Below are 27,254 nucleotides of genomic sequence, written 5' to 3'. Positions count from 1 at the left end.
ATTCTTCAACTGGTGAAATGTTCACATCCTTTTAATTATTTCAATATTATTTTGCTGCTGAGGAAAAACTTCTGTCAAAAGATGAGAATTTAATGATTTAAGGACTCTGCTGCGTAGCACTTAATACAGTGATTATTTTCTTACAGTTAATGGCAGTACTTGGATGAGTAAGGGCTATAAGATCCAGCCCATTCATTTAACAACTTTAAAAGCATTCATTTCTTAGCCTTAATGGGAGAGAGCAGCAGACAGGTCTCCATTCTGTCTGAACAGCTCTGTGCTCAAGGAGGGCAGCAGAAACCATAACCCTGTAAGCCTCTTCTGCCCCCAGGCTGCCTCTTGTTTCCCAATCAGGGCTTTGCCAGTGACTTCAAAGGAGCAGGAACCAGCACACGGTCAGGTTTTAAAACAACAGCTTTGCCCTTCTACCACACCTTTCTAGGGAAATCTCACAGCACTTTCCAACAACCATGGTAAAGCTTCCCAGTTTTTCAGTCAGGCATATCTCAGAAGCTGTAGGAGCTCAGTTACAGAACCACAGAATTGTCAGGGTTGGAAGGGACCTCAAAGATCATCCAGTTCCAACCCCACTGCCATGGGCAGGGACACATCACACTAGATCAGGTTGCCCAGAGCCACATCCAGCCTGGCTTTAAAAACTTCCAGGGATGGGGCTTCCACTCCCTGGGCAACATGTTCCAGTGTCTCACCACTCTCATGGTGAAGAACTTTTTCCTAATATCCAATCTGAATCTATCCACTTCTAGTTTTGTTCCATTCTCTCTAGTCCTAGTCCTATTCCTCCTACCCAACATCCTAAAAAGTCCCTCACCAGCTTTCTTGTAGGCCCCCTTCAGATCCTGGAAGGCCACAATAAGGTCTCCTCAGGGCATTGTCCAGACTGAATAACCCAAACTTTCTCAGTCTGTCTCAATTGCAGAGGACAGAAGAAGCTCATTTCATAGTATGTGGCAAGAGTGCATGAAAAAATATAAGAGGGATCACGTCAGGAGGTAATTCCACAGGGAGTTTTGTGTCCACAGTGTATAAGCAGCATTTAGAAGAGGAGGTTCTCAGTATTATCTTTTTATGGGTGCCACAGAGCATCTGTGTCTGCAGGTTGTTGGCATCTGTAAGAGACAGGCAAGCTGCAGTGTTTGGTCACCCTCTTTTCTCTGCATTGCAAATAGTCTAGTGGATTTAGCTTTCTCTGCCTCTCCTCAGATTTCCCAGCAACCCTAACAAAATATTTCTGATAATTCTGGCCTTGTGATCTCCCACACAGATTTTCCACTCATGTATCTTGGTGATGGATTTCTGGGAGGTACCACTACACTGGTGCAGCTGCCACATCCCCTGTGTGTGCTCTGCCTGTCCACAGAGGTGAGTAGTTCTCAAAGAGCTTGAGGAATGAGCCTGAATTACAGAATCACAGAATGGTGGAGGTTGGAAGGGGCTTCTGGAGATCATCTAGTCCAAGCCCCCTGATAGAGCAGGTTATCTTAGATCAGGTTGCACAGGAACACATCCATCAATGTTTTGAAAGTCTCCAGAAAAGAAGACTTCACAACTTCTCTGGGTAGCTTGTTCCAGGGCTCTGTTATCCTCACAGTACAGAGCTTTTGCCTTATGTTTAAATGTAACCTCCTGTATTCTAGTCTGTGCCCACTGACTCTTGTCCTGTGACTGAGCACTACTGAAAAGAATCCAGCCCCATCCTCATGACCTCTACCCTTTAGATATTGATAAGATCCCCTCTCAGTCTTTCCTGTCTAGGTTGAATAGCCCCAGCTCTCTCAGCCTCTCTTCATAATAGAGGTGCTCCACTCCATCATCTTAGTGGGCCTCCATTGGATTCTATCCAGTAGTTCTCTGTGTCTCTTGACCTGGGGAGCCCAGAACTGGACACAATACTCCAGGTGTGGCCTCATCAGGGCAGAGTAGAGGGGGAGGAGAACCTCCCTCAACCTCTGGCCACACTCTTCTGAATGCACCCTAGGAGACCATCAGCCTGCTTGGCCACAGGGGCACATTGCTGGCTCATGGTGAGTTTGTTGCTCACCAGAAAACTCAGATTCTTCTCCACAGAGATGCTTTGCAGCAGGTCAGTCCTGGGGGGAGGGGTTATTCCTCCCCAGGTGCAGGACTCTACACTTGCCCTTCTGGCTGCTGTCAGCTCGTCTCAGCCTGTACATATAGAAGTGCAATAGAGGTGAGGGGGCAGTGGCTTTGCTCAGCAATCTCTCCCTCCTCCCTCCCCCCCTCCTCCCTTCCTGCTGAAGCACTCAACTCAAACAAGCCCTGAGCCCTCTTCAAGTGGCTAGCAGAGCTGGTTTTCATTTCAAAAGCTTAATCCAGCCCAGATTTGGATTAATGATGGCATATCCCTTCAACCACAGATACACATGCTCAGGACACACAGAGAATTTGGATTCTCCTTACTAAGAAGCCTGACCTCAGTACCCACATCTGATGTGTGTAAGGCCCCAGAGACTTAGCTGACTGTGCTCATGTCCATAGATTTGGATGGCACTCTGCCCAGCCACCAGTTGAACAAGTTCACAAAGAGCTGGGTGCTAGCAATAATGACTTTCAACAGGTAATGAATACTGCATCCAGCAAAACCTCTTCTGCAGGAAACCACCCCCGTAGGCAGCACTGCCATACTGGTGCCATATGCCTACACTTGACACCAGATGGATCTCAAAACAATACTTTGTCAGTGGGAAGAAGCGATCTGAGGAGTTCACAGACATTTCTAGACTCCAAAATACCAGGTTATGTTGCAGCAGGCACTCAGGAAACTCCTGGGTTGATTTTCTAGCTGAGTAAACACATGTGAAAAAGCACTACAGGCTGTGGTGACCAACTACAGGTCAGTCTAACATAGACAATAGTGAGAAATAAAATGAGCTGCAGCTGAGGTGAAGAGGCAGATCCTTTTCCATGCTTGAAGGACTTGGCTTAGAGGGACTGAGAGCAGAGGGACAAAGCTGTGGTACTGACAATTAGCTAGAACTGTGAAAAGATTCTATAGGAACTGAAGAATAGTCACTGCACCTCTGACCACCTATGCCCCCTCTTCTAATGTATAAATAAATACAGACAAAGGCCAAAAGTACTTGCACAATTTCCTCACAAGCTTTTGCTCTCCCTTCTCTTTGCTCACCAAGAACAGCATTTAAAGACTCTGAACACTCCCAGTCACCTTGAGAGCTGCTCTTCCAATCTTAGAATCATAGAATGGATTAAGTTGGAAGGGACCTCTAGTCCAACCACCCTGCAGCACAAAGGAACATCCCCCACTACATCAGGTTGCTTGGGGCCCCATTGAGCCTGATCTTGAAAATCTTCAGGGATGGGGCCTCCAGCACCTCCCTGGGCAGCCTGTTCCAGTGTTCCACCACTCTCATAGTAAAGAACTTTTTCCTAATGTTCAGTATTTTTCTGGCTAGGCAACCAGGAGACCATGTCCTCATACTCACATTGCTACACACACTTATCTGTGTCCCCAGAACAGACATGGGTGATATACATTAACTGCAAAGGTGGATTAAAATCATCATCTAGAAACAAAACAGGAACTGAGTTACTAAATAAAGCCCATTGTTGTTGTTGTTGTTGTTGTTGTTCCTACCAGGCCAAGGAGTGAGAATCAGCACGGAAAGCAGTGGTATCGTATCTGAACATTAGTTTGTTTGGTTTAGAGCCCTATTTCACCCTTTTTGCAATACCAAGAAGTTCTGAGATACCTTCAAAGAGGCAATTCTAGGATGATAATGCCCTGGCTAATGAGATCATAGAATTACAGAATGGTCTGGGTTGGAAGGGACCTCCGAAGGTCATCTAGTCCAATCCCCTCTGCAATAAGCAGGGACATCCTCAACTAGATCAGGATTTGTACACTGAAACATGAATATGTTCCTTCCAAGAGATTTGCTTATTTTTAGTATCACCTATTACAAATCTGGATTATTTCTGTGTTTCACATAAATGTCTAAGTATAATTCATAGTAATAAGCAAACAACAGAGAGGATAGCAGCAGAATGACAACTGGTTTTCCCCATTCAATTTGAAAAAGTACTTAAGACACGATTTCTGTGTATTGGAAAGCTTTACCAAAGAGATTAACTCTTAATTCTAAAAACTTAAACGTCAAGACTTCTGTCCTGCCCCCAACAACTCTCTTCCTATTCAGTTAAGAAATAACATCTGAAGGATTTTGTTCTAGAGATTATTTGTGGCTCCATACAAAACTCTTCTACTAAAATAAAAGCAGTTGACATCCTTCACATATTAAAATAAATAAATAAACCCAAACAAACCCTTCTTCAAACCAAATGTCAGAATCCTGTTTAATTAAAAATAAAAAAGGAAGTTTATATTTGGTTATGGTGTGTGTTGACATCTATCCCTTTGATTTACAAGAGTAGGGACTGGAAAGAGCAGATTGCTTTATTCAAGAGAAAGAAAGGAGGGGGTGGGGGGACCCAGTGTGACAGGAAAGAGTGTAGGATGTATTAACTTCAGTGCTTGTTAAAACATGAAGGATTAATGGTAGAAAGGGAGGGAAGAATTGTGAACGTCTCCAGTTTAGGATCTTCAAAAATGTTTGGGGATTCTAAGAATGTCTCACCCAACCACATGAAAGCTGTGCAGAGAGAGTCAGCCACACGACTGCTCTAAATCCAAAGCTGGTATTGCTCCACTTATACCATCAAACCAATGGAGCTGAGATGTAGCCACAAATTAAATTTATTTTTATTGAAAAAGTACTAAGTCCTTAAAAAGGAGGAAAAGAGTATGTCAGGAAACGCAGCTCTCTCTTAGCTGAGTTTACAGGGTAGGTAGCTGCCATCTAACCTCAGTGCTGACAACTGAGCATTGCAGCAGAATCACAGCATTCTGCCCAAGTCTGCAGAAAGGCAACCTCCAGCCTCATGCCTTCGTTTTAAGCAGGGCAGAAAGCTGAAGCTTTCTACTTTCATCTCTGTCAGTGCAGGTTCAGCCCTTGTAACTACAAGAATTAAATAATCAGAAGAAAGTCCGCAAGATGACTTGCCAAAAGGGAATCTGCACTTCAGCCCCTGGAAAGAGCATTTGCTAGAGTTCTTCATTCGGTGGTGTTGTCATGACTCAGAAAAACAGCAAAACTGCTTGCTGTGCTGCAAAAGCAGATAGACATGATCCCTTCCAAATGTGAAACAGGGAGATCCTGTCTGCTTTGATCTGTGACTGCAACAACCCACCAGTGTGCTAGCCCTGTATTACTACACCTGTGTGAGAGCCTAAGGATAGAGTCTTTGCTGAGTATCAGACTTTCCTCGTTAGATTGACCATCAGAGAATTAAAGCCTGGAGAAATAAGGACCAATTTCATACCAGCAGCTTTCATGGTCATAGGATCAAACCCGTAACATCCATGTGCCCACAAAGCATGTCCTTGGTGTGTCTGCTTTATTTAGGTCATGATAATCCAACCGTTATACAAGAGCATCTTGTTTTGATTGATTCACAGGCCTGAAGTGATGGATCTGCACTACTGTTGCAGACCTGGAGAAGCCTAACAGCAGCCTTCCAGTACCTGAAGGGGGCTACAAGAAGGCTGCAGAGGGACTATTTTCAGTGGCCTGTAGTGATAGGATGAGGGGCAACGGTTTGAGATTAGAGAAGAGAAGATTTAGATTGGATGTTAGGAATCAGTTCTGCACCATGAGGGTGCTGGAACGTTGCAACAGGTTTCCCAGGGATGTAGCTCAGGCTCCTCCCAGGAGATATTCATGTTCAGGCTCTATAAGGCCCTGAGCAACCTACTCTAGTTGAGGATGTCTCTGCTCACTGCAGGGGGGTTGGAGGAGATGACATTTAGAAGTCCCTTCCAACACAAACCATTCTATGATTCTATGAATTTGTGTGTCTGTGGGTGCAGTGGTCAGAAATGCCATTGAGTAAGAAGCAGATCTTCAACTGAAGACTGTTCAGTTGCATTCTCCCAACACAGAGCTGGTGGCAGAATGTCCCTGTTTACTACTAGAAATCCTTTAGAAATCAGTTATCACCTACATGGAACATGACAAAACAGAAGCTGTGTGGTGTGTTTCTATTGACACTTTTGAATCTGTTTTCATACAGAAGGAAATGCCAAGAGATTTTAGAAGTTAAAATCTTTGGTGAATTGCAGCCAGAATAATTTTCTAGTGGTGAAACCTCTAGAAAATGTGTTCTGCACACATTTACATTTAGTCACCATGATTTCTGTTTGAAAAAGCATCTCCAACACAAAAGGTGTCTATCCATGCACCCGCTGGTTGGTGAGACAAAGGTATTTAGGTGTTGCAAAGTGCAGCCTTTCTCTTCATCATTAGGCACTTAACCACATTTGTAAATCTAGCACTGGAAACTTAAAGTACTGTTTATATTTCCATGTATTATTATCCACACCTGTGGATGGCAGGATAGAGATAAAGAAATTAGCGTCCATAGTAAAAAATAAACTAGGAAGAAGAGTTCAGTTTAGCCTGTTTTGGTCAATCTATTAATTATCATAAGTCTTTGGTGGGTTTGGTGGTGGTGGTGGTGGTGTTTTTGGGGGGGGGCTTTTTATTTTGTTTTGGTTTGGCTTGGTTGGTTGGATTGGTTTGTTTTTTGTTGTTGTTTGGTTTTGGTTCTGTTTTGGGAGGAATATTTTAAGCACTGCAAAATGAAATACAGATCTAAACTAAAGCCCTCTCTAAACACTGCAGTTAGGCAACTCCAGGCAAAAGCATATATGAAGGTGAAGCCACTTCTATCTAGCAAATGTCTGCAAAATCTGTCTGGGAGGGACAAGTCCAGGTCACTTTTCCTGAATTTCTTCTGCATATTCCTTGATATTATCCAATACAAAACAAAGTTACAGTCTTGGCAGCTCAGCACCATGCTCATAAAATATGACAGCCACTGGGCTTGAGCTTCTTTTTGTAGCACACTTCTTCTCCAGGCAGAGTCTGTTTTCTACTGGAACCATGATGTGGCCTCAAGAGTGAGGCTCAAGAGTCGCTTTCCAGAGTGTTTCCCACCTAGCACTATGCAAAAGCAGAAGAGTGAGGTATGAGCTGGGCTTGCCTGGCATCTTGGTGTCCTGGACTCTTCCTGTCACAGATAAAGCACAGCAGATAACCACTTGATGGCAAGTTCTAGAAAAAAACACAGTTGGGCTTTTCACAGCTGTGATGGTTTGAAACTGTCTTTTTAATTTTTCCTTGCAAAGTTCAGAACAGAGAAAGTGAAAGAGTGTAAATAAGTCACTATTGGGTGTAAGAAAGCAAAATACTGATTGTTCTAAACACTTCCATTGGATAGATAGAAATGTTTAAGAACTATTACCCAAAACAAAGTGGGCACTCTGCACATTCTGCGCTCTGCAGTGGGGGCAGTTGCTGGGCTGTCTGGCTGCTGTTTCTTCTTCTCTTCTGGCTGAAGATAACACACTGACCTTGGCAGCTAAGTTAACAACTTTCTGCTCTAACTAACTCTGCTTTCTGTCCAAGGGGGGTCTGGGGGGAAGCTCCTGGGAGAGGGAGGCCCCTTTGGGAAGGGTCCCTTTGGGGGGAAGCAAAGGGAGATCGGTTGTGCTTTTTCTGTTGATTGTATATATTTGTGAATGTTGTGAATTTTGTATATTTGTACATATTCATTGCATTTCATGGTAGATTTTAGACTCTGCTTGTAAATACAGCTTTTCATTTGCTTCCAGACTGAGCTAGCCTGGTTATTGTCGGTGGTGGGGGGGCGGAATTTCAGCTCACACCGACACAACAGCACAGAGAGATGGATAAATTCCAGACTTGGAGAGCAGGAATAGAAACATGAGTTGTTCTTGAGCTGTGGTGGTAGCTTGGTGGTTTCTATGGCAGCAGTTCCCCAAACCATGCATTTGATCAATCAAACTACGTGAAGCCACAGATTAATTAGAAGCCAGGACAGATGCTGCAAGAACTATTATCTACAGCTCAGCCTGTGAAGCTGCTCCCAAGAGAGCTGCAGATAAATCTCAAGTGTAGCACTCAGTCCAAATCCTCACAGTAAATGCACAGGCCATGAGAACCCTGGCATGGTTGGAAGATCAAGAATATCAAACCAAGAACACTTTAAATAGCCAGCTGAGGAAATAATTTATCTCTGTACTTAAGTCCATCTTTTCTCAGAAGTCCATAAATTCATAAATTAATTATAGTCAATTCCAAGTTCTGCATGACTTCAGTGACTCAAAAGCCTGCACACAGCCAAGAAAATTGGGAAGTGCTTTCCTATACAGGGCTTCTGAGAGACAGTGACCTTCTTTTCCAGGGAGGAAAAAATGATGCCATGATGTTCAGCTGGTCCTGAGAAGACTGCGGAATTCAAGAATGTCATGTCTCAGTTGACTTCTGCATAACCTCAGAGGGAGGGAAGGGAAAAGGAAAATGGAGCACAGAGAGTCAGAGACAGACTCACTGAATTGCCAAGGTTGGAAAGCACACATGTAGACTGTTCAGTCCAACACCTTGTTCACATCAGGGTCAGAGGGTGCAGACTGCCCATGCTCATGTAGTTAGGTTTTGAGAATCTCTGTGGATGGAGACCCCACAACCTCTCTGAGCAACCTGTGCCAGTAGTCAGTCACCCTCACACTAAAAGAAGGATTTTCCCTGCATTTAAATGCAATTTCCTGTATTTCATTTTGTATCCATTGCCTCTTGTCCTGGGTGCCACTGAGCAGGACCTGGCCCCATTCTCTTTAGCACTCCTTTAAATATTTAGACACACTAATAAGATCCCCCTGAGCCTTTCCTTCTGCAGGATGAGCAGCTCAAGCTCTCTCAGCTTCTCCTCAAATGAGATGATCTGGTTCCTAAATCATCTTAGAGGCCTTTTGCTGGACTAGCCCCAGTATGTCCAAGTCTCTCTTGCTCTGGGGAGCCTGGAACTGAATGAATCTCCATTTACTGTACTCTTTACTTATCAAAGATCCTACAAGTCTTTCACTGAATGGAGCTCTGCCTGATCCTGGAGACAGGTCATTTGGGTTTCCAGGTTACAGCTAAATGACAACAGTATTATCTTATTTTACTTGTTTCTAAGCAGTTGGCATTTTGTACTCTGTAGTCTGTTTCATTTGGGCAAACTTCTATGAGTTCACTGTCAAAATAATTACAGTAATTTTTCTTATCTTTTTTATTTAATTGCAGCTTCTAGTGAAGAGTGACAAGCTGTTATATTTGCCCAAATCCATCACTTTCACTGATCTATCATTTATAAGCAGTGTCACTACATAATTTGGAAATAATTGAAAATTAATTAAACATTGCACATGGATATGAGGACTGAGAGGCACAGATAAACAGCTTGTCTAGGGGAAACACAGGAGGTAACACAGGAAAGTCTGTAAGAATCATGGTGGGAACATGAGATGCCTTTGCACTGCTCACATCTCCTACAGTATATTACAGTACAAATTCTGATCTGAGCAGCCTGGCTCTGCACCCATACAGCATCAGGGAGCAGCTAAGGCCAGAAGGAAGAGATTGCTACTTCCCATTATAGACCAAATTTTCTCAAAATGTCATTTTCCTGAAGTTTTACATCCCTTTTTTCTCACCTGAAAAGTTCAGCTCTTTGGTTTCTGCTATTTGGTTCCATGAGTGGTCTTGTAGAGGAGAAAGGAATGAGGTAAGTGATTTTCCAGTCTCAGGGTCAAAGCCTTAGTTACCATAAATCACCACAGCTATGCCAGCTTACATTTGCTGACTCCTGCAGTAACAGAGAACCACATCTTGCTAGGTCATCCACTCTCACCAGTGATGGGACATTTTATAATGTACAAATAAGAATGGCTTTACCACAGACAACTCACAGCAAACAGCAGTTCTGCACAACTTCCATACAGCAGTAACTCAGCCCAAACTTTGGCTTAGTCTATTTATTTATAGATGTAAACATGAGATGGGAAACATCAAGCATATTCTTCTCCCCATTATGACTGATGGCTCAATATATGTTCAGGAACAACGTGGAGCTGAAGTGGAATTCTGTGCCACTCAATTCAAGAAAGATATTGAGGTGTTGGAGCAGATCCAGAAGAGAGCGACGAGACTGGTGAAGGGACTGCAAGGAAAGTCTTATGAGGCTGAGGAAGCTGGGGGTGTTTAGCCTGGAGGAGACTCAGGGGGACCTTATCACACTCTACAACTATTTGAAGGGAAGTTGTAGTAAGGTGAGGGTCAGGCTCTTCTCCCAGGCAACTTGTGACAAGAGGGCATGGCCTGAAGCTGCACCAGGGGAGGTTTAGGTTGGAAGTTGGGAAGCACTTCCTCATGGAAAGGGTAATTAAACACTCAAATGGGAGGTGGTGGAGTCACCGCCCCTGGAGGTGTTTAAAGAAAGATTGGATGTGGCACTTGGTGACATGGTCTAGTCAATATGGTGACGTTAGGTCATAGGCTGAACTTGATGATCTCAGAGGTCTATTCCAGCCTCAATAATTCAGTTATTCTGGAATCAATATTTGTCTCAGCTACAAAAATACCAAACACTGTAAGAGCAATCAAAATGAATTAATCACAGGTCCTAATGCATCCTGGCACATACTGCTGTGGAGGCAATGAAAACAGCTCAGATCTCTCCAATGTGACAAGATTTTTAAAGCATATTGCTCCTTGCATGTAGGACATTTGCTTGTCATCTCATGATAAAATAAATGCACTTTAGCTTTTCTCCTCTGAGATTTTTCATCAGAAAGACAGTCCTGTTGGAATAGAAAAATTCACTAGGTAGATCTGTTTTGTGCAAGTTAAATCTAGGGTATTTGTCATCGTTCCTATTCTGTTATTGTAGTTATATAATGGATTGTGAAATCTTCACAAAACACTGCAAATGATTTCATACAGGCACTTATTACTAAAAACTCTCAGTTTTTATAATCATAGGATAGAATCATAGACTTGTAGGCTCATGGAATCATAGAATCACAGTCATGGAATGATGGAATCATAGAATCATAGACTCATGGAAGCACAGAATCATAAACTCATATTGTAATGGAATCATAGAATCATAAACTCACAGAATCACAGAATTACAGGATCATAATCATGGAATCATAGAATCATAAACTCATAAAGACACAGAATTATAGGATCATAGACTCATAGTGTCATGGAACCATAGAATCACAGACTCAGAGTCATGGAATCATAGAATCATAGTAGAATCATGGCATTATGCAATCATAGAATGCACTGGGTTGGAAGGGACCTTTAAAAGTCAGCTAGTCCAAGCCTCCTGCAGTAAGAAGGGACATCCCCAACTACATTGGGTTGCTCATAGCCCCATCAAGTCTGACCTTGAATGCTTCCAGGGATGGGGCCTCCAACACCTCTCTGCCCAACCTGTTCCAGTATTTCACTACTCCCATTGTGAAGAACTTCCTCCTAAGGTTCAAGCTACATCTGTCCTGCCCCAGTTTAAAACCATTCCCCCTCATCCAGTTGTCACAAGCCCTTCTAAACAGTGCCTCCCCAGCCTTCCTCTAGGTCTCCTTCAGATATTGAAATGAAGCTATAATGTCTCCCAGGAGCCTTCTCGTCTTCTTGGCTGAACAATTCCAACTCTCCCAGCCTGTCTTCATAGGAGTGGTGCTCCAGCCTTTTGATCATCTTTTCATCATAGAATGCACTGGGATGGAAGGGACCTCCAAAGGTCACCTAGTCCCACCCCCATGCAGTCAGCAGGGACATCCACAACTACATCAGGTTGCTCAGAGCCCCACCAAGACTGACCCTGAATGTCTCCAGGGATGGGACCTCCACCACCTTCCTGGACAATCTGTTGCAGTATTCCACTGCTCTCACAGTAAAGAACTTTTTCCTAATGTCCAATCTAAATCTAAATCTAAATCTAAATCTACCCTTCTAATGAGAACCATCACTATAGTGACAGCAAATATGATGACACTACACAAAGCAGTGCTCAAACAGTAAGAATTACTGGCCAGTATCTGGGGGAGTTGGTAGAAACTCCTCTTTCTGCCACTTTCCAGAAGACTTTCTGCCTCATGGGAAATGACTTCCAAGGATAATATCAGTATCTCAGCCAGGGATAACATCAGTATCCCATGCAGCCAGCACGTGCTTCTGCTTTCCCTTTGTGGGAAGCAGGGAGTGTTAATCATCATCAAATCAATGTTGCCCATGTACAAAAGATCTTTTGAGGGACTTGTCAGTCATCCAGCTGTGGGGCCAGAGGATGGAAAGCTGTTGATTTTAGACCTAAGGCAGAAGACAGTTGTATCCTGGGCTGTAATGATGGATTCCTTGGGTTTGGGGGCCTTTTACAGCACTTTAAAAGAGTAACTGTTTTATATTTTGTGCCAGGTAACACAGAAAGAGGCTTCACTCTTCACATAGAGCTCCCACAGAGACAAAAATCATGAGGTGAAATGATTTTCTTGAGTTTGGACCAAATGTACTCTCCATTGCAAGGAGCTTGCACTGTGAGCAGTTACATAATCCAAACAGAGAAGTCATGCCTATGGCTGTTTATCTGTAATTTGCAGTGCAGCTAGGGAATTGCAGGGTATTTTATATCCTCTAGGAAAAAAGAATTCTGTGGAAGGATCCCAGTGACTTATTGATTTCACATCTGATCCCACATTTCTTGTTCCCCCAAAACTCTGTCAGCACTGGGAGTTTCAGATATACAAGACATACTTTAAAATGCAATGTTCACAACAACAAAGGAAAGTTAAGGATTTCCTCCCCCCCCTTCCTTCCTCCCTTTTTCTTAAAATATTTCACACGAGGTCATGCTGAGATGTAACCAAATCAACCAAGCTAAGCTACAAAACACCTTCAGGAACAATTGCAGGAATGGGCGATTTTTTTTTATTCTCTCTGTGATTTTGGGATAGTGTAACAAATTTGCATTTTTTATGAAGAGAGTTTTTCAGTGTTCTGAGTTGAATGAATCCTGTCATGTGTTTTGAAGTATCAATAATCTAAGCCATCTGCAAAGAAATGGTTTTGCAAAGGCATCTCCTTCAGGACACTCTGTGGATTTTGTCACTGCTTGAGGTTTTGGCAAACCATCAATATCACTATAATTTTCTTTTATGAAATGTAATTTTTGCCTGAGATTTTTTTCCCCCTTAGTTAGCTAAAGCTTAAATATACTGCATGGCGAACCCTTCAAATCCAAAGGTTAGGATTTCTCCCAACTGCATTATTTGCATGGTGCATATTAGATGCCAGTAGTTCAGAAAGCTACAGAGCAAGTTAGCAGTAAAACAGTCTTTCTTAAAAAAGAAGGCTTGCTGTATTGGGTAGAATCATCATAGAATGGGCTGGAAAGGACCTCCAAAGGTCATCTAGTCCAACCCCCCTGCAGTCAGTAGGGACATCCTCCATTAGAGCAGGTTCCTCAGAGTCCTGTTAAGTCTGACCTTGAATATCACCCAGGATGGGGCCTCAACTACCTCCCTGGGCAACCTGTTGCAGTGTTCCACCCTCATACTCTTCATATTTGGTCTGAAAAGAAGAATTCATTAACTTCAAGAAGAGAACCAGTATCTTAAAGTGCAGATTCATTACAAACTGCTATTTTAATACTTACTACTATTACTAGTAGTGACAGCATATCATTTATGCATATGACATTCTGCCCCCTCCAAAAAAAGGACTTAAACACAGGAACCTCTTAAAATTCTCTATCCAAGAGAAGCACATTTGTCACTTCTTAATTCTTTGATTCATAACTGAGATCTGATTTTCAGCTGAGTGAGATGATCCCTGTTAAGCACTGCTCGAAGCAAAGGAGCAGTCTGTTGCTGGCAGACTTTGTACGTATGAAAACAGTCCTCAAGCAATTAAAAATGTTAATTGCTAATAGGGAAACTGCTCCCTCCTTCTGTACTGGCTCCTAGACTGATGGGATAGGGCATATAATTAGGCTGTTACAATGTACACACTGGCTTTGATGGATGTGTTGCTCTTCGGGGTTCTGCATGAGATACCCAACTGGGAGGACTGGCTGATACACCAAAAGGCTGTGCAGCCATTCAGTGAGACCTGGACAGACTGGAGAGCTGGGGAACCTAATGAGCTTCAACAAGAATAAATGCAATGTGTCCCTGAGGCCAAGAGGGCCAATGCTATCCTGGGGTGCATTGAGACGAGTGTGGCCAGAAGGTCAAGAAAGGTTATCTGCCCCTTCTACTCTGCCACGGTGAGGCCACATCAGGAGATCTGTAGTCCAACCCTCTGTTCAGAGCAGGGTGAGACTAGACAAGGTTGCTGAGGGTTACATCCAACCTCTCTTCAAAAGACACTGATGGAGGCTCCATGACCTGTCTGAACAACCTGCTTCAGTGCTTAACTGTCCTCTAGGGGAAATTCTTTTGCTTCCATGCAGTTTGAACCTCTCTTCTTCCACTGTCTCTCATACTTCAACCAGGCACCAAATTTCAGTGGCTATTCATCAAACCCACTTCTCCTTTGTAGACCAGTTCTGTTTTAACATATGGACACTTTTTAATGGAGAAAAAAAAAGCACAAAAAAACAACAATGACAAAAAAACCCCAAACGACTTTTCTAAAGGCAGGTTTGTGTTTCTTCAAATTTGCAGTCAGCTCAGAGCCATGACTTCTGTGAGACTTCCAGCACTTTAAAGACCAACCACAGATGCCCAGAGTTCCTCTCACTAGAAACTGAGGAAACTAAACAAGTCAGCTATGCTGCTGGTTCTTCAGCTGATTTTACTTATGAAATTCTGGGATGCTTTTGGAGGAAGTTTAGGGTCTGTCATTTCTTTCATGGTTCTAAAGAGATGAATCCTTACTTGAAGCTTAGATAGGAGCAAAGAAGTGAGGAAGTCTTTGTGGAAAACCATCAACATAATTTCCAGAGAAGACCTGCTTAATTTGTTAAGTATTCCAAGCATACTTCATTGACAATTAAACTTGTAATAAGTTTTAAAGTTCTGGAGGGACTGAGCTCTGGTCTAGCTTCCAGAGAGAAAGAAACTCAAGGGTAAGAGAAAAAGGAGGATATTAATCACTAGTGCAGTTACCTCAGCCCACTCCATACACAAGTCTTGTGGATTTGGGTGCTCCGTACCTCTAGAAGGCAGGCTGCTGGAATAAAAAAGTCTATCTGAAGGAATTTATGCTTATTTTGAAAGAGCAGGCAACAACAAAGGAACCAAATCAGGGAGGAAAAAAAAGGCAACTGCTGCCAATATCAGCCACTAAATAAAGCCCTTCACTTACCTCAGTGCATCTAATTCTAAGATAGGCATTTCTGACTCCATCCATTCAGTTGAAAAGGGAAAGACCACACCAGGATAAGCAATGAAGAGTGGTCAAACACATAACTTAATGACAGTGTATAGAAGCCACTACAAAAAAGCTAGGGGAGAATGAAGCATTTTGTGGTGCAGCTGAGTGGCTGATTTCTGTATCCAAGCCACCAATATTTTCCAAGCATGGACAGCTTTTCTTGAAATCAAAATAGAAAACACAAGTCTCATATACCACAAAAAAAAAAAAAAAAAAAAAAAAAGACAGTTTGGTAAAGAGATGGAACGAACTGGGTAAATCTGACTGCATGGCACTTTAGGAAAAGAACAGAAATAGCTGCAGCTATTAAAAGTGATACACAGCTGAAATCTTGTTGTGATTATGCTAAAAGTCAATCTGATTCCTTGAAAGAACTCTTAAATGGTTACTGGTTCCCCAGATAAAAGCTACTTCACATGTGCTTTCCTTCCTTAAGAATACTCTCAGTGGAGTCACTTCTGAGTGTCAGATTTGTTCTTCTCACTGTCCTTTTGAGACATTTGAAAAAGACATAGCTGAGAAAGAGGAAATTAATAGATCAGGAAATAATCTATACTAAATCAAAATGCAGCCAAGGTAGTAATCTTTTCTTGTTGCTGCCATCCTTAGACTGAGTGCAGGAAAGGAGAATTCATTACACTTTCCAAACACAATGCAGAGTCCTCCAAATCAGGAAGTAACCTTCAATTTGGTTTATTTACATGAAACTAAAATCTTTAGCTGTCTTTGCCTCTCTATTCTCTTGAAGCCATGGATGTTTGAAGCTGAGGTCCAGGTATCTCAACTGACTTTAATAACCTCTCTTTACTTCCAGAAGAAAGGAAATGGTTTACAATATACTGAAGTCCACTAGGCACATTGATTATTTCTTTCCCTTCTATCTTCCATCTCTGTGGATCAGCTCTAACCCAAAAGTTATGAATTATAGCAGCAGTGCTGTATCCATACTAACAGGCTTTGCTCAAAGGAAAGGCAGATTTCCACTAGACTAAGTCTGAGTTTGCCTCACTCAACCAGGTATGTTGAAACAAAGTTTCAGATACTTCTTCATATCACTGGCTTTAAAAGCTTAAATCAGTCCACTGGGAAATAGAAACAACATCATGGGCAGAGGTCATAGAATCATTGAATGCACTGGGTTGGAAGGGACCTTTAAAGGTCATCTAGTCCAACACCCCTGCAGTAAGCAGGGATATCCACAACTACATCAGGTTGCTAAGAGCTCCATCAAGCCTGACCTTGAATGTCTCCAGGGATGGGGTCTCCATCACCTTTCTGGGGAACCTGTTGCAGTGTTCCACCACCCTCATAGTAATGAATATTTTCCCAATGACCAGTAGTACATAAAAAATAAGCATTGCATTACAAATAATCCTTATAATGAATGGGTGATGGGGATTTTTATTTGTTTTCTCAGAGGCAAAGGACATTAAGGACATGCAAGTCCTTTCTAAGAAAGCACTAAGACTGAGAAGCATCATTGCCACTCAACCACAGTATATGAATGTATAAGGACAGCTCTGTGCTTTGCATAAATTGATGTAGAACTGAGCTCACATTGAGTCATATCACCAATAACCTGTGCCACACTATTTTTGTTGTTGTCACCTTCACCTAAACACAGACCAACAGTAGCTGAGTGTGAACCACTGTTTAAAATTCTCCTACCAAACCGAGGGAGAGTCAATGTCATTTCCATGCCTTTGCTGGAATTCATTCCCTCTCTGGATACTGCCAAACCAACCCAACCAGGGATGACTCATCTGAAGGGCCTCATAAAATACTTCTGAAAGGCTTGGGTTTTGCTTTTGGAATGCACTGGATTACACTAAGAGTTTGTAATGCTCCAGCATGGGGCAAGAGGACATCCCTGACTCTTCCCTACAAGGACATTCCCAGCCAGCACTCTGCAATGTTAGCTGCATGCTCAATGTATTCCTGACGACCTACAGAAAGCATGGAGCACTCATTCCTTTGGCAAATGATATCACCCTTCCACTTTGATTTTGCTCCTGAGACAACATTTTTTTTGCTTGCATAGGAAAACAAATGAACAAATTGCTCGCTCCCTCACTCTTCCTTCTTTTCCTATTTCTAACCTTGTGGTAAAGAGATGTATGATGAGCTGTAGAGGAAAAAATCTGTGGCAGTCCTAGCTAAAGTGCTGTCAGCACATCACTGGGTAAAGTAGAAATATAAAAACCCAAAGAAGGGCAAAACCCAAACAAGCAGAAGAAAAGAAATATTCCACAGGATGAGAGAGTAGAAGCCAGTAGGAGCCAGCTACGTTTAGAAAGGATTTGGCAGATCCCATGGCAGTTCACATGAATTAATGAGTAAAGAAAACCGCTTGGCTGATAGGAATTTTCCCCTTAATTTATGGTAACTAAAATTGAACCCAGTATTTGTAGCACAACATACTGTAGAATTGTGAAAAGCCATTGTTCTGGTTATGACAATTTCAACATCCTGAAAAAGATTACAAAAAGTCCTAAGAAGAGGTACAGAAAATAAAGAAATCTCTCTTCAATCTGTGTAATACACCAGGAAAGATAGAAAAACTTTATGGTTCCTAGCTTCAAGAAGTTACCAGATGTACACAAGAGGTATCTGAAGTTCTACCTGCTGAAGTTCAGCCAGTTCTTTAGCTGATACCCAGAAATACTTCACATTCTATTTCTGTTGATGCTACCACAACGCCTGAGGAGGAATTTCTTTAAAGTTCCTCAGAAATGGCTATTTATTGATTTTGCATCTCAGAATTAGCTTGCACAAATTCCTCAACAGTCACATCTGAAATGAGTTTCTACTTGTCTCTATCTCACTCTCTGAGCCCAAAAATAGAAAGGCAAGTGTTATATTAGTCAGCACCACAGGGTGTTTATTAAGACCAAGTCTTTATAGACAGACTTTGGAAAGAATATAGAAGTCCACTGGAAAAGTACACTCAAAGTACCATCACATCTGTAATGATAAGGTGTGTGTCAATCTCCAGCTCCTGGGCTGGACTGTTACAAGGTCATGTGTTGCAGAATGAAAATTGGGCCCATCTCACAGAAGGCCTAGAGGGGGGACTGAATCAGGATGGGATAAGGGAATATTTCTCCTGCGAAATGGTAATACAAATGATATGGGGCTGGCTAATAACACAGTTGGTTTCCACTAACTAACAGCATAACATGATCCACAGAACTGAATTCCAGACTCTGAGCTATGTTTTTTTTTTCTTATTTTCCATCTGAGTCAGTCAGAACAAAACCTGTGTTCAAGACACCAAGTCTCATGTTTTTTCCTTCCCCATTTAATCTCATGTGGGTATCCTCATCTGATCTGAGATGCAGAAGAGCTTTCATATATCAGAAGCCAAACAATGGTGGTTCAAACATAGATACAACTCATAAAGGGCATATAGTGCAAATTATCTGTGAACAGTTTGACCAACACAATAAATACTTCTCATGAACAGAAGAACTGACTTCATGTAACTGAATGATGATGAATCCAGGATGCATGTGAGAGCACAGTGCCATGTGTGCTTCTCAATTCACAGGTTTTAAGGTGCCAGTTATAAAAAGGGGGACATCCAGCTTCATGGGAGATTCAGGCAGAAGCTCAGTCAGGCCAAATTTCTGGCCACCACTTTGTCCTGAGTGCATTTTTCTAGTGGAGAGTTTAGCCTGTCTCAGTGCTCTCAGTTTAGTGAGTCATAACTCCCTTGTTGAAGTGTTCTTACTTTTAAAACCAGATAGAATTTTTAATCAATGGAGCATATTGTTATGTCTGTAGTCAATCCCTCCTCGGTGTATTCAGAAGGGCAACCTTGAATCTAGATATTAGCTTGCAAAATCACAGGATCACAGGATGTTAGGAGTTGGAAGGGACCTCTGGAGATCAAGTTCAACCTCCTTGCCAGAGCAGGTCACACAAGAATGCATCCACACAGGGCTTGAAATTCTCCATAGAAGCAGACTCTACCACCTCTCTGGGAAGCCTGTTCCAGTGCTCTGTGACTCTTACAGTGAGTAAGAGTCACATTGAGATGGAACTTCCTGTGCTGTAGTTTACATCCACTGCCCTTGTCCTATCACAGGGCACAAGTGAGCACAGGCTGTCCTTCATTCCTGACCCCCAGCCCTCAACTATTTATAGGCATTTATTGAACTGGGCAGCCCGGAACTGGATGCAATATTCCAGTTGGGACCTCACTAGGGCAGAGTAGAGGGTAAGGAAAACCTACATCTATCTGCCAGACACACTCTTCTTAATGTACCCCAGGATACCGTTGGCCTTCTTGGCTACAAGGGCACATTGCTGTCCCAAATCAATCTAATTTCAGGATTATTCTTCCTGAAAATGCAATAGGCAACCTCTTCTCTTAGATATTTCATTTAAAACGTTAAGCTGCATGACCATCCTAGAAGAATCTGAACATGGGATCTGAACTACAGTCTTAAGCAATCTAAAAGAACACACAACTCTGCTGAATATGATATCCAGAAAAAGACAAGTTCTCATTTCAAAGGTAACACACACATACATATATATGCACATAAATCCTTATAGCATGTTTGTTGTGCAGGCCTAGACTCCTTGTGAAGTTGTTTTGCAGTAGAGCAAATTAGAAAAACATGCCCAGAATTAAAGGTTACTTAATCGGGTTGAAGCAGTAACTTCAAATCCAGCAACTCCCTCCCACTATGTTACATCTGATAATGTCCCCAAGTCCAAACATAAACTTAGTTCAAAAAGATGTTTGGTCCTTGAATGTAAAATGACACTTAGCTTACACAATTAGTCAGGTAATACATATCCTTCCAAAAGAAGCAATTTTTACCACAGAATAATCTGCATTTCACTAATCTCAGATTGTTAAATTCTACGTGCTGAACCTTTTCCATATGGCTTTTGAATACCTCTGCCCTGTATTTAATTACCACAGAAGGATATTAATGAAAGGTTGGAAATTTGGCCCACTTCTTGTTCCCCAGTTTGGGCAGTTTGATGGAGATAGAGATGACGAGCAGAATATTTTAGTTGATACAAGGCTGTGCCATTTCACATGCAAAAGCAGTAGCAAAAGAGGAGTAAACAGATAGGATCACAGGATGTTAGGGGTTGGAAGGGACCTCTGGAGATCCCAACCCTAGAGCAGGACCATAGAATCCAGTGCAGGTTGCACAGGAACACATCCAGACTGGGCTTGAAAGACTCTGCAACCTCTCTGGGGAGCCTGTTCCAGTGCTCTGTGACCCTTACAGTAAAGTTCTTCCTCATGTCAAGGTGGACCTTCCTGTGCTGTAGCTTACATCCATTGCCCCTTGTCCTATCACAGGGCACAAGTGAGCACAGGCTGTCCCTTCCTTCCTGACTCCCAGCCCTCATCTATTTATAGACATTGATTAGATCCCCTCTCAGTTGTCTTCTCTCGAGACTGAACAGCCCCAGGTCTCTCAGTCTTTCCTCATAAGGCAGTGCTGCAGTCCCTTCACTGTCCTTGTAGCCCCCCATTGGACTCTCTAAAGTAGATCCCTGTCCCTCTTGAACTGGGCAGCCCAGAACTGGATGCAATATTCCAGGTGGGGCCTCACTAGGGCAGAGTAGATCTCCAGAAATAAACCACCCAATTATTTCTGAATTGTCCAGAGGCTTGTAAAATAGCATGGTCATAAGATAGCACTGAGTGAAGTGAAACAAAACTGGTCTGCTAACATAAGGGACAACCAGACAGGAACTGGTGGAGTAGTCCTTGCAATGTAGACCTTTTCTATTAGGCTGTAAGACAGACATGTGCCCAGAAATGCAAAGCCTTCTGCCCAATTTTCAAGGCAAAAGATGATACTGAGCAGAATCAAGGCTAGAGTAGGCAGCTTGGAGTGCAGAGGATGCAAGGAAGCTAACGTGGGTGGGAAAGCATATGTTGCTGCCTGGCTGAGGAAGTGGTACACCACAGTTACTTCATAAGTGCAAAGGCTTTATAAACTAAATCTCCTAGGGACTGTTTTAAATAGACAAAGAATGACACGCAGCCCTGACAGCCTTTCAGCATTGTTTGAGGAGGCTGCTTGCCTTCTGAAAACACTGGACTGGCAAGATTGTACCTCTTCCAAAAACACCTATTTTTATCCTCTAGCTCTTCATAGATGCACCATGTAGTAAACTGTTTTGTCTAGTGTGAAATTAATGACTTCCTCAGTCTTACCTGGCAATGGAAAACATATTCCGGTGTGGTTTTCTTGAACTTCATGTTCCAAACCAGGGCTACCCCATCAGGCTCATGTGGAGCATCTTCGTTATTGTTATAAGATGCAACCATCAACTCAGGATACTGGAAAGGAAAGAAAAGCAAAAGCAAACTTAAACAAGATGGATGATGAAGAACCTATGCAAAATGAGATGAGACAGAAATAATCTGCACTAAATGTGCAATATCTGGTTTCAATTATGATACACTCTAGTCCCATCATGGTATTCAGCTTCTTCTTGATCTTATATTTGCCTCGTTCTTACAGCTCCTGCTCCTTGCTCTCTATCAGTTACTCTCAGATACCACAGAGGTTGTTTTCTGTTCATAAAGAGAATCCAAAGCAAGGCAGAGAAAAAATCTGAAAGCTTGAGTAATTCTAACATACTTAACCATTTCCCCAGGGACAAACCCTTGTCTTAACTGATTTTGATACCAAAAACATTATCCCCATAGCACTGACTGGCTTTTATTCTGGAATTCACAGGTTTTTCAGCATCCCTGAAAACGATTCTCTGTTATTTCACTCTTCATTCTTCCTATTCACTTACATGAAGAATCAACTTGAAAGCTCTTCTTTTAGCAAACAAAACATTTCCTTCACAGAAGCTCAATTTTGCAAGATGCTGAGGTCACTTTGTAAAGTACAGGGTGACCTCCAATTCCACTGGCTCAGTAAGACTGATGCAATGAGCACTCTAAAATAAGATCTGTATTGTCTTGTACACCTCTTATCCAGTGGTGGATCAAAGTAGATACAGAGCAGACCTGTGTATTTGCTGTTTATACCTATCCACATCTAGCCACGCACATGTAACATCTTACATGACAAATCACATTTTCACTTTCTGTTCATGACTTTGTATGGTTTCAAAATACCATAAAAAGTGACAATTTGCCTATAAAACATCAGTTTCTGCCTAGACCACTGCACCCAGTTGTTCACTCTCACATCTGAAACTAGGCACCTCTGTCTTTCCTTCTAAATAGTCAAAGCAAAGCAGTGGACCTTATGGGATGTCCAGAAAAAAGCACCTGGCTTCTACAAACCAATGTGCCAGCAGCCCAAGCTCAGCAGGATCCATACTAAGCTAGGAATGCTTTCCCTTGAATTTTTTCAATGGTCTTTGAAAATTATTGTTACTTTTTGCTTTTCTCAGGTAAATGCCTGCCAAGCCATTTACCACTTTATAAGGGAACAGTGCAGCTGGGAGATGTAAAGGAAGCAGGGCAAAGAAACTGTCAATAGTGCTGTTGGAAGCTTTGAATTTGGTCCAAACCAGGCATTTGAAAACTAAAAGGAAAAAAAAAACACCACCCTTTATATCATTATCTGAACCTCTCTGCTCTCAAAATCCATTTGGAAGGAATAACACACACAGCTATAACTTTTGCCATCAGCAACTGTTCTTTCCCACTTTGTGTACACTTCTGTGGACAATACATCATGGGGCTGATGATTTCTATTCAAAGTCATTGTTTCAAATGAGCCTGGCCCCACGTGTGGGAGAACCAGCAATGACACATGGCTCCCAAAGCTGCCTCTTTCCCATTTTAGGGTGGCTCTGACTAGGTTTTAGCTGCATCCTGGCAGACTCTGGCTGCTTGAACACCTTGTAAGAGCAATTTAGCACCCAAATCACTTGCATGGGATTTAGAGAATGGCGCAAACTACCTACCTCTTCTCTCTCCTAAAGAACACTTTGGGACGTGGTTTAATGGCTGTGGTGGTCTTGAGTTGACGACTGGACTCAATGACCTTAAAGGTCTTTTCCACCCAAAACAATTCTATGATTCTATGAACAGAGGGAGTCTTGAGGGTGGTTTAATCCCACACCCAATACACCACCTCTCTGGACACAGCTGTGCCAACCTGCCCTCCACTTTTCTCACTCACCTCAACCCCCTCTTCTTTCTCCCGCAACAGAGATTACAACCACTTCCGAACAATGAGCTCAGCTGCCCCTTTGAACCTTTTCACCTCACACTGGCCCAGGTCCAGTAACACCAGGCACAGCAGCCTCTTGCCAGGGCATTTCATTTTGGCTGAACAGGTTCAGTACCATTTGCACAAGGAGCTGAGCTCAGGAGTCATGAAGGAGCAGATACCTTGGCAGACAGAAGCAATCAGCCCTTCTACCAGCATGATTGCAGCCAGATAGGGTGTGTGACAAGGTCTGAAGCACCAGCTTAGAGACACTTTGGAGTTGGTTCACACTCCTGGGATGTTTAGCAAGCATGTTCTTGTTGGCAGCATCTCTGGCCATAAACAAATATTGACTCAAACCTTGCTGGTCTATGTATAGGTATTGCAATCACAATTTACGTATCTGACTGGAAATACAGCTTGAAGTAAGATGCTGGGGTCACACCTAGCTGGGCACCCCTATTATGAGGCTTTTTGACTCTTAAAAAAGCACCCTAAATGCATGCTAGGATTGCACACTCACTGCTTCATTCCATCTTGCATTTACAGAGTTTTGCTCCTTCCCAGGTGCCCAGCTGTCCTGTGACTGCAGCTGAGAACAATGTGGAAATGGTTCTGTGGGAAACAATATTCAAGGCTGCTGCCTGAGAGTCCGGGGACAGGCCAGTATCCCTGAGACTGTGGTGTTCTTGGCTTTAGGTGAGCTCAGTTACTGCCTCATGGATAGAGCAAGGTGATCCCGCTCTGTTTCTCTGTTTATACTCAATCTGCTGGGTCTTTCCCTTAGATCCTTGATGAACCATCTAAGCCCTTTTCCCTTTGCTCTGCAAAAGAATCAAGGGCTAATGGGTTAGCTTTAATGGTATGAACGATCCCACATGTTTGGGACCGTATTTTACATGTGACTGGGAACAGAATAATTTATTTAATCAATGCATCAAGGTCCTTTGTGTGATTAAGCTTCTATTTGCCTCCAGGCTGTTTTGCAGCAATGCTTTTATCACGGAAAATTGGGCAATGTGTTCTGCAGCTCCCAGGAGTATTCAAGCCTTCCTTTGGCATAGTGGACACTGCCATGTCCTGGAGCATGGGTGAGAAGCAGAGCTAGTGGTTATGTGAAATACCTCCATGCATCTCCAGCTCCTGCCCCAGGACACACCTCAAAGCAGGCAAGAGAGGAGGCAAGTCCCTTCTCCCAAGCTACTGTGGGGCAGTGTCCAGAAGCCCCTGGGCATTGAGACACTACTGGGGTAGAGAAGCCCAGGCCAGGGTGCCAGGGAGCTGAGTGTGAGGAGTTAACAGAGAGAAAGGCAGGAGGGGCCACCCTGGAACAAAGAGGTGGGAAGCAGAACGTGCCTGGGAGCCCCAGGGGCTGAGCAATTACATTTGGCAGTGCTCTTCTGAGGCAGCTTTTTTTCTTGCTGCCCTGGGAATACAGTAAGAGCTGCCTGTTAGGAAAACATCAGATAAGAATTCCATGTAATTTCCAGCCCCTGAACAAGTGAACAACATAAGATAAGTGTTTCCTCAGGCTTATATTCGATTTCTGTGGAAATCCATATGTGCTTAAAGGCCACCCACATCACACCAGTGCATACCTGTTGTCAAGCTGACATTTGGTATGAAAGCAAAGAGATAAAGCCTTCACTTCACACATGGGGCGTGAGCTGGATATTATAAGATGCCTCTCTGCAGCTGGCTGTTGTGCACCACATCTGGTTGGACAGGCAGACCAGTACAGCCTACCAGCAACACTCAGTGGGACCCTCCAACTCCTCTCCTCCCTGCTTGCTGGCCAGCTTACCTGAGAAATACCTGGAGGGATGGAAGCAGCCCCACTGCCATTCCAAGGGGAAGGAGAGAAGGATGGGTGTGAGAGTCACTGTGCTCCTCACCCACTGCCTCTCTCCAGCCTCCACACACCATCTGGGGACTTGGCCTCATGTGTCTACCTGCACATCTAACACGGTACAGAAGGAGCAGCTACTTCAAAGATTAGGTTATGCGAAGCTTGTTCTTAGCAGTGGGCTGAGCTACTTATGCAGCATCTTTGCTACCCACAGAAGGCTGCATCATGGCTCTGAACACACCAAAGAATCATAGAATTGTTTTGGTTGGAAGAGACCTTTAAGATCATCAAGTCCTACCATTCTCCAACTCTACTAAGGCTAAACCATGTCCCTCAGTTCCACATCTCTGCCCCTTTTCAACACCTCCAGGGATGAGTATTCAACCATCTCCCTGAGGAGCTTATTCCAGGCTTTGAGAACCCTTCGGTGAAGAAGTTTCTTCTCAAATCCAACCTAAACATCCCCTGGCACTACTTGAGGCCATTTCCTCTCTTCCTGTCATTTGTTATTATAACGGCAGAAGAGACCAACCCCCACCTGACTACAACCTCCTTTCAAGGAGCTGTAGAAAGCAATGAGGTCTCCCCTCAACCTCCTATTCTCCAGACTAAACAATCCCAGTTCCCTCAGCTGCTCCTCACCAGACCTGTTCTTCAGAGCATGCCTGAGGCTGGCTTTGGGGCCAACTAGGCAGACTGGCTTGTATTAACACTTTCCAAGTGTATGTCCTCCTGAAGAGACTTTGTTTTATCTGTACTGTGGACCATGGAGCAGAGTCTCCTTGATTTCCTCCACCGGGAAACCAGCTGCTTTGCACCAGGCTGGAACAGAGAAACAGGCTAACAGGGATGAAGCAGAGAGGATGAGGGGGACTGGAGAGAAACTGACATTGAATTTGACAGGACCTGTGAAGATGGTGATGATGATGATGATGATGTGTGCGCACTAATCCTGGCTCTCCAACAAAGTAATTAATTAACCTGGTTTCTGTGCTTTGCTGATGTGGCTGTATTGGTTTGCAGAAGCTTAAGCAGCTCTACCATCAGTTTTATTTTGCAATATGACATTGCTTTGTGGTGCACAGAACCTGGATATGTTCCAGAAACACTGCTTCAGTGTATCCCCAGGCCAGCTGTAGTCCTCTTCCACTGCTGGAAGAGAGGACCAGCATTTTTCAAAAGACCTCTTTTCAATCTTGTCAAGCTGTTCAGATACTTCCACATTCTGAGTTTTAATATATTAGAAAAAATATTTTTATTTCTCACTTTCATTATTTATTTTATATATTATTATGTCTAACCATTTATTAAGTCATTTGCTAAGCATTTAGTAAATTATTTTTAATTGCTTTAATTTCAAATCTTTTGCCCTAAGAAAATTTCCAGGTGCTGAAGGAAGGGAGGGAGAAGGAAACATAAAGATTCCTTCATCTTAGCAGGCTTGTTAACCTATGTATTTAATACAAGACTCTGGTTGGGAAGACAAAGTAACATACCAAAAAAAAAAAAGACATCTTCATTACTGACCATTGCTCTTTGTGAAGAAATATGCATTCAGTAACTGTTAGCTAAGTAATCATGGAATCAGTAAGGTTGGAAAAGACCTTAATAACATAACACTCTGCAGAATGAAGAGCAAACTGAGGCAGATCTTATTTTTTTTGGGGGGGGAGAAGTTGGAAGGGATGTAGAAACATCTCTCAGCTTCACATCTTACCTGAAGAGACCAATCCATACAGGTGACGACGCGATGCTTTGACCAGTGCTCATCATAAAACTGACGGTTAAAGGAAAGGTTGGCTCCTGCTTGAACATCTCTGTGTGGATTTGAACAAAGTGACAGTTGGTAAGTATCAGGGTTTGAATGCTTTGAAAAGCAATGTA

General features: G+C 42.9%; 1 protein-coding gene across 4 annotated transcripts in view; it reads right to left on the bottom strand.

Moving 5' to 3' along the window:
• Window positions 1-27,254, bottom strand: part of DYNC1I1 (dynein cytoplasmic 1 intermediate chain 1) — a 190,782-nt gene that overhangs the window by 54,333 nt on the left and 109,195 nt on the right. For all 4 annotated transcript variants that reach the window (XM_054385165.1, XM_054385166.1, XM_054385167.1 and 1 more), the window contains 2 exons: window positions 27,088-27,187; window positions 21,553-21,678 (listed from right to left, as the gene is read on the bottom strand). In XM_054385165.1, coding sequence (XP_054241140.1) covers window positions 21,553-21,678; window positions 27,088-27,187 — 226 coding nt within the window. The remainder of the gene's footprint in view (window positions 1-21,552; window positions 21,679-27,087; window positions 27,188-27,254) is intronic.

Source organism: Indicator indicator, chromosome 11, assembly GCF_027791375.1.
Source record: "Indicator indicator isolate 239-I01 chromosome 11, UM_Iind_1.1, whole genome shotgun sequence".
In the NCBI taxonomy this organism is placed as follows: Eukaryota; Metazoa; Chordata; class Aves; order Piciformes; family Indicatoridae; genus Indicator; species Indicator indicator.
Note: the sequence above shows the minus strand (reverse complement) of the source record. Positions and strands in the feature narration are given on the sequence as shown.